At 45.7% G+C, this 12,601-nt stretch overlaps 1 protein-coding gene across 1 annotated transcript; it reads right to left on the bottom strand.

Moving 5' to 3' along the window:
• Positions 1–10,068: 10,068 nt before the first annotated feature.
• LOC129355472 (thymosin beta-12) lies at positions 10,069–12,329 on the bottom strand. Its single transcript, XM_055025066.1, has 3 exons — positions 12,233–12,329; positions 10,998–11,110; positions 10,069–10,912 (listed from the first exon to the last, which is right to left on the bottom strand). The coding sequence occupies exons 2-3, from the start codon at positions 11,095–11,097 to the stop codon at positions 10,884–10,886; spliced, it is 129 nt and encodes a 42-aa protein (XP_054881041.1). The 5' UTR covers positions 11,098–11,110; positions 12,233–12,329; the 3' UTR covers positions 10,069–10,883.
• Positions 12,330–12,601: the final 272 nt, after the last annotated feature.

Raw genomic sequence — 12,601 nt, 5'->3', positions numbered from 1 at the left:
AGAACGCTCGAAACTCCTCACTGAGCCAAAGTTTGACCTTAGGTTTTATCAGTTTTAGTAGCAGTTTTTTTCATGCCTTCGTTAATTAATCATGCGGAATCAATGAGGGGATGAATCCCTGACAGAAGACGCAGCTTTCAAAGTGGTTATTGTTGACATAAACTCCTTGTGTGAGAAAAAGAAATGTCAACTTGAAAGGTAATGAATGGAATTCATTTAAATAAAACAAATGAGCCCACGAGGCATTCGGATTTCAGAGGATTTCAGCAGCGAGCGGAGGGCCTGCTGGCTCAGGCTCTGGTGGAGCAATGAAACGCAATCCGGGCAATTTGCTCTGAGAAATGCAGCAGATCCTGGACGCGTTTTAAGGGCTATCAGACGCCAAAACACAGCATGTACCACGAGGCGGGTTTTTACAACATGGACATGTAAACATGGACGGAAAACGCAACACAGTTCGCTTCTAGTGCACTTCAGGACAGTTTCAATGCGATAAAGTCGTCTTTCATGAAGTGTTTGAATCAAAACCCAAAAGGGCGGGGCAGAAGAGTCAAAGGAGAAATCAATTTTTAGAGCTTCTTCTTGGTCAGTATTGACGCTTGTGAAGCTAAATGTGGGTTAATCCTGCATGAAAGCTTTACAGGACGCAAAAGAAAACTATATTCATGAGTCATAACGGCATAGTCAAAGTCAAGAACCGACCGCGCAAAAGTCAGCTCTGACTCATCCCAGTTGGTGTTGGTATGGTGTACCTAATAAAGTGGCCAGCGAGTGCAGAGTGAGGAGTGATTTCTCGATGGCTTGCCGTTCTTTCTGCTGCGACGCAGAAACCTGTCTCACCGGTAACTGTAACGCTCCGGCTCATTAGGTCTAATCTCTGTCTGTTTGTTTTTGTCACTTTCTGAGGATTTAGTTGCAGCCGCATAATGACGGGGTGAGTCACTCCCAGAAGGCAACAAAAGACGGCGCAACGGTGAAAACACACGCTTTAGACTTTCTGCAGCATCAGGAATCCCATCGATCAGGGTTTTTTTTTTTTAGCTCCTGGGACTGTGGATACTTTTGTGTTTCTTTCTTTCTTTTTCGATGACTTGTTTTGGAAAGGGAGGGCCTGTTTCTGGGAAATAACCTCACTCTGACCTCTGAGGGGTTGCGGGAGGGGTCAACGAAGGCGGAGAAAGAGGAGGATTATTTCACATCCACTCGTCCCACTGAAATGTCCCCTTCTATGTTTCTTATGTCGATCCATGCCTGCGTTATTTGAAACTTCCCATCGATTCTCAGGATTGGAGGAAAAGTCCCGCTTAATAAAATGAAAACAAGGTCAGGATTGAGTGGGACTCCCTGGGTTTGGCAGCAGCGTTGTGTCAAACCTCCATGCTGAACTTCACCAACACAATTCTGAAGGGAAATCGTCAGAATCCCGACGGATCTCAAAGCGAAGCCCCCTGGAGAAACAATCGTTTATGATGACGCTTCCAGCCCAGCTCTGTCCAGGCCTGGTCGCTACGCTAATCGACGGCGTAACAGATGGACTCTGACTCCGGCTCTTCTGGGCCAATCCAAACATTTACATTCCGATGAGGGGCTCTTCCACAAGATCAGCCTTGTATCTGTTTGTCTGCTTCTTTATTGGAGTGTCTGACCCTCTTTGTTTTTATTACACACAGACCAACATATCAATAAACTCTAAATCTTTTCAGTAATTCATTGGTCTCTTTGCTCTCCTGCTGACATGTGTTGCCTCATTAAACATTGCTTGTTGCTAAACATGGACTACATTTATCTTTTGTGTGGTTTTGCTTTCATAATTCGTATATTTAAAAAGTCAAACGCTCTGGTATGAAACTCATTAGGTTTATGTCCAAACTTTGGTGACGTTTAGTGGCGACTGCGCCTTCCTGGATGACATTTATTCAAATATTACTGTGGGTCCAATGCCTAAAATTAAATGGATCTTTTTTAAAAATCCTCAAGGAATGAAAGCTTGTGTTTGACGTTGCTGCCTGCAGATTCATTTCTTAATTCGGCTGCCATTCGAAAGCAAACGGTAAAGCCCAGCTGGGTCAAACGAGGCAGCTGCAACGCAGCACTGACGCTGTGATTGCGGCCGTGCCCGGCTTGGCGGCGTGCCGACTCGTAAACGCGGGGAGATTTCTTTTAGGGGGCAACGGAGGGCAAGAGGGAACAATAGGGGCGTGGGTGCCGCCTGGAGCTGGGCCCACCGGCCAGATCGGCAGACAAAGAGGGCAAGTCGGTACTCATCTGGGCAAAGGTCCAATCCAACTTGAGACTGCGTAACAGAGGATTGTTGAGAGGGGCGGGAGAGAATGTAGGCACACGTCTGACCAGAGCTTTTAAGCGAGAAGGGGGGCCTCAAGGGACAAAACGACACAGCGGCCAGCTGGCTCTCTGGAGGGGCATCTGGCATTATTTTCACAAATGCTCCGTGTTGCAAAGTGGGGAAGTAATGATATTGCAGGAAGTACAACTCCAGCCGCATCATAAAATCATGGATCCTCTTTACACTCTGTGATTGCTATCATGTGTGACTTCTGCACCGTGCCCTCCTTACCCCCCGTCGCGCTTTGCTTATTTTCACAGGAAGTTGCGGCTGCAACAAGCGGGCCTGCCGCCCTCGAACTTCCATAATTCATTAACCCGGAGCTCAGAACAAAGCGCTCTCACCTTTGATACTCACTTGGCAAAGGGGAGTGCAGCCCAGGCAAAGACTCGCACCCGAAAACAGGAAGAGCAATCACCTCCTTGGCTTCCTGGTGTGCAGAAAACCTGCAAGCACAAAGCCGGCTTCACTGCAACTTCATGACTGGTCTCAGACTTTTTGGTATTTATACCCTTTAAACTTAACCACAGTCGCTTCTTTTAAATGCATTGAGATTGGATGAAAAAGGCCAACCCAAGACAAAACCCAGGACAACAAAGTGCCTTCAAAAGTCTCACATCTGGAGTGTGGAAGAAGATGGAAATGCTGAATATGGCAGAAAAATCACACAATATTTCCACTATGAAACGTGAAGATGCTTTAAGAATCTAGTTCTGTTGGACAGAGCCAGCAGTTCTGCCTCTAGATGGACAAAAACAATCAAATGTAGCAAAGAAATGGTTAGTTCAAGGGTGTCCAACCTTAGTCTTTGAACAACAATACAATGAGGTTGAGCTGAAAACATGAAAAAGCATAAAAAAGGTCTTGGGTTATGAATACTCGTCCTGTTTGTTCGCTAGAGGAAAATCAGGTCTTCTTATCTTTATTGATTGGGTGTCGACCCGTATTGCTCACAATCAGAGAGTCAGTCTGGTATGTATGATTCAGGACAAAGGACGATGTGTCTGAGGCAGTTATTTTTACAACGATGCAGCAGTAAACAGTTGCCCTGAGACGTGCAACAAACAGAAACTGAAGCTCAGCCCACCACATCAGCTTCCCCTCTGACATCTATTTTCACAACGGGCCGCTGTTTCGTCGCTGTTCAGATGGTAATTCACGTCGCAACACGTCACCGGCCCCGAAAAAAACATTTTAAAATAGCAGGTGTTGTTTGTTGTTTGGAGCGGCCCGACTCGGACCGCTTGCCTCCAAAAGCAGCGGCTTCGGCATTAAGTGAGGGGAAGTGAAGTCCTTCTCCTTTTGAGGCGGCCGAGAAGCACAAAAGGCCTTTTCATGAGCCACATGCGCGGCGCTGAAAGGCCTGCTGGGGCATTCAGGAGGCCCGAGAAGGCAGGCTTCATACTGACGGGAGTCAACTTTTAAACTCCAGATCAGTTTTCTGAAGCCGTGTAATGAATCTCATGGTTGTGTTGATTTCTGCTGAGAAGCGAAGCAAGGTCAAAGGTCACTGTTTGGGCAGAGGCTGCGTTTTCATTGCACACATTTTAGCATGGTGTTAAAATCTTTTGGCTCCTGTAATAATGAGTCTTTAGGGGGGAAAAAATCAGGTTTATATGTGTGTGTGTGTGTGTGTATTACTGCATGCACAATCATTCTTTTTGTTTCATATCCAGAAAAAAAAACACAAACTCAAAACCTGTCCAACAGTAACAATGGATACCTACAAACACTCCCTACTGTTAGCTACATTGAACTGAAATGTGTCCATCAAGTTTTTAGCCAACAAATTCAGGCCCAAATAAATGCTTCATTGCATTTTTTGTATCCGTTCTTGTCTTCATCGCACATCACTTCATGATGAAGTCTATTTGTAGCTTTGAAGTCGCAGCAGGAAACAACTTTTTCATATTTTTATTGAACTTCGTAGGGAAAGCGTTGCAACCGGCGACATGAGGAGAATTGCTGATCACTGCAATCCGCTCGCTGCCCGACGTCATGCCACATAGTTGCTGTTGACCCGGTCCGGCTGCCCTTGGCCCCTGGGGGACTCGTGGCCATGAAAACGTCCAACCTTGCCAGCAAACACAATGCCAAACAAATATGAGTCTGGAGAGTGGCGGCTGTCGTCCCAAACTCCAACACACACATTTCAAGGTTCTGCTCACATGAATTACTAAAGCGTTCGGCGACAACAGCCGAATGTTGTGAAATTTGAGAAACAATGTTTGAGTCATTTTCATGTGATGTAACAAAAGGAGGAAGTTGGACTTGGAGTAACGCGAACCTCAGGGTGTCAGACAGACAATGATTTGTGCTTTTTTGCGTTTGCAGTAATAAATACTCTCACAGGCCGTGTGCAGGAGAACAGAGAGGCGCTGTTGGAAACTAGCAGCAGGCGCTGGCAGTAAATTATCAGCGCAACTTCGCCCTGATAACGCAGACGGAAACTGGCATCTCTACTGAGAAACGCTCCTTTTCCTGGTTTAATGTGTAAGCTGCTGCAGCAACAGCAGCAGCAGCAGCAGCAGCAGCAGCAACAGCATGAGTCAAGAGTCAAGAGTCTCGCAGTTTTCTGTAATTACACCACTGGAATGTGCAGCTGAAATGAAAAAAATAAATCAGTAAAAGATGCAGGATCCTATCCAAATCATGAATCAGAGTCTGTGAGATGAAAATGTGTCCCCAGGTGATTCACCTGCAAATTTCAAAAACCGCACAGGAGATGGGAGTTATTAATCACCGATTCTTTCATTCATTCCTTTCAGTTCAGCAAACCACTAAACATGTTTCATTGAAATGTAACTCTACCTCGGCCCAATGTTCTAATTCCTCAATAGTTCAAGACATAAAATGATGTGAATTAATCAGATGTAGTTCATTATAAAATCCCCAAATTATCCATCACATTATGGCGCAATATTCCAGTTTGAACATTTGAATGCTTCCCCAGACTTGCCAAGACAATAAAAGCACCATATCATATTATAACAAGACATTCCTTCCATGTTGTAAGTGAAATCATTTCCCATCGTTTAGCCACTACATTTTCATCAATATAAAGGAATTGTTGACTTAAAACAAGTTCCTCTATCTTGCTACATCAAGCGTACTGAGATGTTGGCACAAGAAACTAGACCAAACGTTCTTGGGGACATTTTGTGTTCTTGAAGTGACGTTGACACATTCCAGACTATCAGTTACAGCTAATGGAAAACCAAAACTCTGTTTCTCAGAAGAACAAAAACAAAACATATAATGTTGCATAGGATCATTACAAGGATTCTTCAACTTATTTGTGCGCCAGTTTTTCCTTCCACTCAACTTTTCAGAACAATGCTTCCATGCAGTCTCTTTACATTTTTGTGGCTATCCCTTCCAACTTTAAGATATAAAGTGTAATCCATGAAGAATTTACTCAGGTGATTAAAGCTCTCGATCAACATTCCTGCAGCCGGGGAGTCCAGACTTTCACAAAGCTTTTTTCCGCGTTGTTTGTGCTCACAAACACAGGCAGAGTGCCAGGAAGATTCACGCTTGGCCTGTAATCCATGTTAGCCTGTTAATGTGAAGATTTCTCCCTGTTTGGATCTGGACCCCGAACTTGTGAAAAGGAGACGTTTGGCTGCAGAGTTGAAGCACGACTTGGGTTCTTAAAATGAGCAAAACGGTTTTGCTAAACGATTCGGCCAACAAAAGCACGTTTTTAAACCAGAAAACACAATTTTTGTTTGTTTTTTTTCTTCACAAATGGCCTGTTTTCATGAAGCATATTTATTCAGACTCAGTTCTTAAAGGGAACCTGCCCGACGACATGAAGTAGGCGAAACGATCTGGAGGAGCAGCCGTTTGACATTCTGGAAAGGTTCACAGTCATTCCTGAGGCTTTGGGTCTCCAGTGAAGCACAGTGACGACCATTTCCCACACACAGAGTCGGAGTTAATGATCCAAAAAGTCGGGGCAAAAATGGCTTCCTACGAGAGAGAGAGAGATCAGACACCAACCAAAACACGGTTGAGTTAAAGCAATTCTGCAAAGAACAGCAGGTCAAAGTTTTCTTAAAGGATGTAAAAGACTCATTTAAATGTGACAAAAAAAACAAACATCAACAACCCCCACCTTCACATCCCACGGCTCAGTCCAGCCGCAAAATAAATGAATACATAAATAAAAGAAATAAACCGTCGTCACTCCTGAGAGTTGATGTTTTCCTCACAACAAGTCAAAGTGAGTCAGGCTGACACACGATGATCTCTGCTGTCTCTGCAGCTGCATCGATTCCTGCTTCGGCTGATGCTTTTAGAGGCAAATTGAGGGGTGGGTGTTCAGACAGCATCGATCAGAGCTCCACCGTGTTTCAGACTGGCAGAGCAGCTGAGTCTGAAACACGGAGGGGCGGGGGGGTCAGGGGGGCCCACCTGCTTCATTCACACCCTGATAGCCAGGCTGCAGTTCAGCTGCTTGATGCTGAAGCTGGTGTGTTGAACCGAGCAGCAGGCTTTCAGCTAAACCCACAAAGATCTGATGTAATTGCTATTTATGCAACTGCATGCAGTCCGTGCTCCAGTTTAAAGCTGCAGAGAGGGGATTTCTCGCCGCTTCTCTGCTTCCTGTCTGCTTTCTCACAGATACAAAAAGAAGAAAAGAAAAGAAAAAACGCTCTTGTGAGAGGGTTGGTTTTTTTTCTCACCTTTATTTCATGTCAAGAGCAATTTGTCTCTTTGCTCAGGAATGGGCTGATTTAAAAAAAAAAAAAAGTCAAGTAAATAAATAAAAGAGCAGTTCCTGCTTTCCTGCTAATCCAGACAGAGAACGACAGGTTGCTGTAAACACCTTGCACAAAAAAAAGAGAGAAAATGTGTCGAAACATTGAGCAGGCCTGTTCTTTCTTTCTTTTGTTTTCTGCTGCAGGAAACATTTTGTAAACGGCTGATTTCAAAAATCCATAAATTCTCTCGGTGAAGCCAGAACTTTGGTGGTTTTGGTCACAAAGTCGCTCCATAAAACTGAAAGAAGTGGAAAGAAAAAAATGCATCCTAACCTAACAGCTGAAAGTTTGAGTTCAGTGAAGGTCAAGATGTTTATCGTGCATGTTACTAAACCTAAAATCAGGGTGAAAGTTTGCCTTTCACCCTGCCTTTCACACACCACCACAGCTACACCAGCACAGTATAAAACAAAGCATATTCAAGCGCTAGAACGGCCCAGTCAAAGTTCAGACCTGAGGGAACTCAACGACGTGTGGTAAAAATGTTAAAAATGTATATTTACAGTCACTTTTCATCCAAAATGACTGTTTGCTTATGGAGAAATACATGCCACACTAATCAGATTGCATTGGTCTATCCTATGAAAATGGCAACAAACAAATTGAGGCTTTTGATTGACGTCGAACAAAATATGCATAACTCCAGGAATGCAAAGCAAATAAAATATTATTTTTGATAATAAAAACTGTCGACGGTTTGTTTTTCCAAAGTTTTTTCCCCCCCTTCAATTCAAAGATTCCATCCGACTCGGGTTTCAATCATATCGAATGGCAGTCCGAAGTCCCGGCCTGAACCCCGACTTCACCATCTGTCGTCTAAAACAGAAGAGGAAGCAGCAGCGGGGAGCAGCTGAGCCTGGTGACCTCTGACACTGCAGCCGGGCGAAGAGCGGACAAACGCCCCTCTCTTCGTCTCGCTGGACGTCCAAAGACGGCAGCAGACACAGAGAGAAGAAACAAAAAGCAAAACAAGGAGATGTGCTTCAGACAGGAAGGCAAAATAATGACACAACCGTCCATTTCCTGTCTGCGTCTCCGTACGCCGCACAGGCGGACAAAGAGAGGCGAGGACATTACTAATGCCAGCGGCCAGGTGTCCACATGCAGTCAGACAGCAAAGCCATGGAAATCCACAGCAGCGTTTTTTGTCTTTCTCACAGAGGGACGGAAAATAAAACTGAGCGCTTATTTTATTTGTCTATTTTAGAAAAAATGTGTTTTCACAAAGTTATCTTGGAATGAAGCATCATTTATATTTTTTTACAGAAGAGATTATTTTAAAAAAATAACTTCAGATTTATGATGATCGTCAAATAATTGCCTTATTTTGAAATATTTAAGCAACACAAACAGCTGCATCACTTAAGGACAAGGTAAATAATGCATCTTGAGATATTGACATGAAAATATGTTTCTCAGCAGGTCCTTTCTAAGTGCACATATTCCAACATCTGCCATTCCAGCAGATGTTGGAATATTTTAGCAAAACCAGCAACAAGAAATAAGAAAGTTCCCCTTTTTTAGGACAATGATGCATTTGCGTCAATAGAAAGTCTTTTCAGTGTCCGCTTCCGTCTTATAAGAGCTGAAAGACAAAGACGCTGCATCCATTAGCTGCCTGGTAATGGAGCTGCATTAGTGGGAGACTTCCTCTCAGCGACCGTTGATAAATCATGCTAGTAACAAAGAAATGCCTTCACTGGAGAAACAATGCTGGAGGGGCCAGATGGACAAATGCATCTAAATATAGACAAAACATTTGTAATCTCCCAGGAGTTCCAAACGCGCCAGCGGGACGGGTTTGATGCTCGCCTGGGAGACCGAGCATCCGCCCCCCCCAAACCCCAGCAAGGCGGTGACTCAGCAGCAGCTGTTGCTATGGGTTACCAGGCAGGACAAGTGTGGGGGATCGGCTCAGTGCTGACACATCTGACCCCATCACCAAACGCCACCTCCCCTGCGGCGGCTCCACCCTATCAGCTGCTCCCCTTTGAAATCCACTTTCTCTGGAAGGCTGAGGAGAGAGGAGGTGCTAATCCCATCTGGGAGCGTGGAGCGGGTCCCTCCGCCACCTCCCCACTGACCTGCACGGCGACGCCGCTCTTCCCTCCCCCACTGAGATTAATGCCTCATTAGGAGCGTCTGATTTAACAGTAATCCACTTACACCAAGATTCGTCGACTAGCCGGTTTTCCCAAGATCAAATGTGGTTGAAGGGACTGAAGCCGTTGTGCACCTGTGTGAGATTCTGATATGACAAAACAATATGCTCCACTGGAGCTCTGTCCTGTAAAAACACCCAGGAAGTCTCAACCTGCAGTCCTCCAAGGACAGTGTCCATTGTCTCACACGTTTGAGCTCTACTGATGAGCCCGTATTGGAGCTCGGTGTGCCGAAGCAGAGAGACGTTTAAAAGTTGCAGGAGTCTGAGCTTTGAGACCGCTCTCTTAAAGCAATAGCATGCTAATGTCATTAGACCTCGTAGCAAGTGGCTAATTCGGGACAAAGGCAGAGTTAATCCCCTGCAGGAGACACCCTCTGCATTCTGGGTCAGGCCGGGATGTAACAACCGGGCAAACAGGTGTTCGATGCAGAGTTGGTTTCAGGCCGGGTTCCTGAGACCTACTGGACCACACCTTGCTGCAAGGCCTCCACAAAACCAAGACATTGGAAGGGATCACTCTGCAATTACAGGAATTACCGGGTTACCATTCCTGTAATTGCAGAGTGGACTTTGGCACCTTTTGTTTAGCTTCATTAGCCCTGGCATAGCATTAACCAACAGTCCATTTCCTTGATCACAGGAAACACAGCAGGCTTTGCAGATGTTTCCTCAACCTGATCATTTAGCGGTAAATTCAAAAGTCAGGCAGCAACCTGAATATGCAGGCAGCAACCTGACAATGAAGGCAGCAACCTGGAGTGTGTGATGTAGCCACAAAGAGCAGTCAAGAGTTCATTTTAGTAACAAATTCTTTTTATTACAACATTTCACGGTTTTCCATTTTCTGGCAATGGTTTGTGGCAGAGTAACATGACTGCTGGGAAATTTACAAAACTCCGAAAAGAAGTTTGATTAACAGTTCAAAGCAAACACAGAACCAGTTACCCAAACAATTTCCTCAACAGAGACGGGAGCGCTTCCCTGAACCGCTCAGAAAACAAGAGGCCACGAGATCCTCTGAGCTTCTCCTATCAAGATGGACTCCGTTATTTTAATCCTTGTATACACACACAAACAAAAAAAAAAAAAAAAAAAAAAAAAAAAAAAACGTTGTGACAGTATCAATTTTTTGGGCAATTACATTTTGGCCAGCGAAGAACAAAGTTGTGCATTTCCGAAAATTAGAAGACGAAACGAAAAAGAGCCTGACGCCTCGCAGAAGCAGCCACACGGGATGCCGGGTGGTGGAGGTGGTGGTGAAGGTGAAGGTGCGACGACGACGATGATGATGAACTTCCTGGAGCGCAGACCACGCCCCTCAACCTGCAGGTCAGCGTTGGCAGTCTCAGTGGCGTTGGGACCAGTCAAAGCCCGTCCTCCTCCTCCTCCATCCTGTTTCAGGCCGACAGAGCGGAGCGCGGCGGTGGGATCTGGGCGGGGCGCGAGGCTGACAAAGGCATCATCCGTCCACACGGCTGTGCAGCTCGGTTATAGTCGTCGATTCATACTTTCGGTTACAGAGTTATACAGCTAAAAGAAGTGACTGAAAACAAGGCAATGCAGGAGGAGAAGGGGGTGTACAGTGCATGACGGGGAGGGAGGGGCTTCATGATGCCTGCTTCTCCTGTTCAATGGCTGTCAGAGACAAAATAAAGGAGATTTTAGGAAACATTTCCTGGCAGTAAATCCTAGAAATCGCGGGTCCGGAGCTGCAGCTTACTCTCTTTTGTCGGCAGGGGGTTTTTCTCCTGCGTCTCTGTCTTCTTCAGCTTGGACTTGTCGAAGCTGGTCACCTCTGAGATGTCGGGTTTGTCACTCATTGTTGCAGTTGGTCTAAAAAAGGAGCCAAAGAAAGAAAAAAAAATATATATATATATATATAAATCTATGGAGAGTTAATTTACAGCACGTGCAAGAAACATGAAGGGGGCAAAAGGAGCTTATTGGATATTAATGACGCATTTTCGAAAATCTGCCCAAGCATGAGGGTCTTTTTTTTTTTATCAGGAAGAGGGGGAGGGAAGAAAGGGCGTTGCCTCCAAAAAAAAAAAATCTCAGCCAACTACTATCACTTTCTCAGCTCGCTCCTTGTAATGTGCACGAAAACCGACCGCCTCCTTTTGTCCGCCTGCAGCTCAGCAGAGACAGATTTGATCGGCTCGCATCCCGCTGCGGCGCGGCGCGTCCCTGCGCGCGAGGCGGCGCGGCGCGGGGGATGCTGCACCCAGAGGGGTGAGGGGTGGTCAGGGGGTGACGGTGGGGAGACGCACAATGACACCGAAGCCAGTCTTAGCCTGCCATTTACATAACAATGGGAGTTCCCATGCTGCGTAGACTGGGGCTGGTGGGTGGGGAGTGGAATGAAAAGCATGCCTTTTATTTGGAGTTGAATTTAAATTCAGGAGCTCGGGGTTTCATTTGAGCGCGGAAGGCAGCTGTGCAACATCCGCACATTCGCCAAGCGCGTACTTCTGGCGACGGGGGTCGCAGTCTGGGGGGGAACCACCGCCCAGATTTTCATTCAGCTTAAAGAAAACAACAACAAACTTCGGCTTCACTTTCTGCCTTGGTTTTAACAGAGAAAGCTGGAGGGGGCGGAAGGATTTAGAAACAGGAAATAGTCCGCTGCGCAAGATAAAAGCAGCGGGTTGATAACGGGACGGAGCGCGTGCAGCTCACGCGCACACAGAGCAGCAACAAAGAGAAGAATAGACAGTGCGCGAGACAAAGCACGAATCTTCTATCATTTAAAAAAAAAAACATATTAAAATGTGCAAATGAAGCCAATTAAATACGTTTCCTTCCTAATACAGCTGCCTAAAAGAAAAAGAAAAAAAAAATCTTCCTCTGCGTCTTCATCACATTCCAACATTAATCCACCGCTTGGTTCCCCAGAATCGCTGCAGGAACCACAGAGCGGGACAAAGATGGAGAAACAAGCCGAGAGGCGCTTACCGATGTGCTGGCTCACGGTGAGACTTCTGTGCTCGGTGGGTTGCAGCAGTAGTGCTGGCGTCTTTTGCGCAAGCCCCTCATATACCCAGGAATATGCTAATGACGTCTGACATCACCAGCTTTCCTCCACAGCTACTCGCTCGCAGTCGCCCCCCGCTGGACGAAAGGGGAAGCGCTCTCTCCAAAAACTCCAAAAAGGGGAAGCAAAAGTGGTAAAAGAATGAAAGTGTTTCAAAACTTGAGCCAGAATGCTCCGCTCGAGACACGCTCACTTTATGTGATCCGTTATACTGATGAGTGACTTATTAGTGTCAAAATAGAAGCGCTTTAAAACGCTTCTTCCTGATGTTTGGCTCGCTTCCTGCTCAT

This window comes from Poeciliopsis prolifica, unplaced genomic scaffold (assembly GCF_027474105.1).
Source record: "Poeciliopsis prolifica strain line A6 unplaced genomic scaffold, Auburn_PproV2 SCAFFOLD135, whole genome shotgun sequence".
NCBI classification, from domain to species: Eukaryota; Metazoa; Chordata; class Actinopteri; order Cyprinodontiformes; family Poeciliidae; genus Poeciliopsis; species Poeciliopsis prolifica.
This window is presented reverse-complemented; position numbering and strand designations above follow the sequence as displayed.

Excerpts from the sequence above, each read along its gene's own strand:
- LOC129355472 (XM_055025066.1), bottom strand. The coding sequence starts at position 11,097 with ATGAGTGACAAACCCGACATCTCAGAGGTGACCAGCTTCGACAAGTCC. Across the intron at positions 10,913-10,997 it reads CCCCCTGCCGACAAAAGAGA|CCATTGAACAGGAGAAGCAG; the intron begins GTAAGCTGCAGC and ends TGTCTCTGACAG.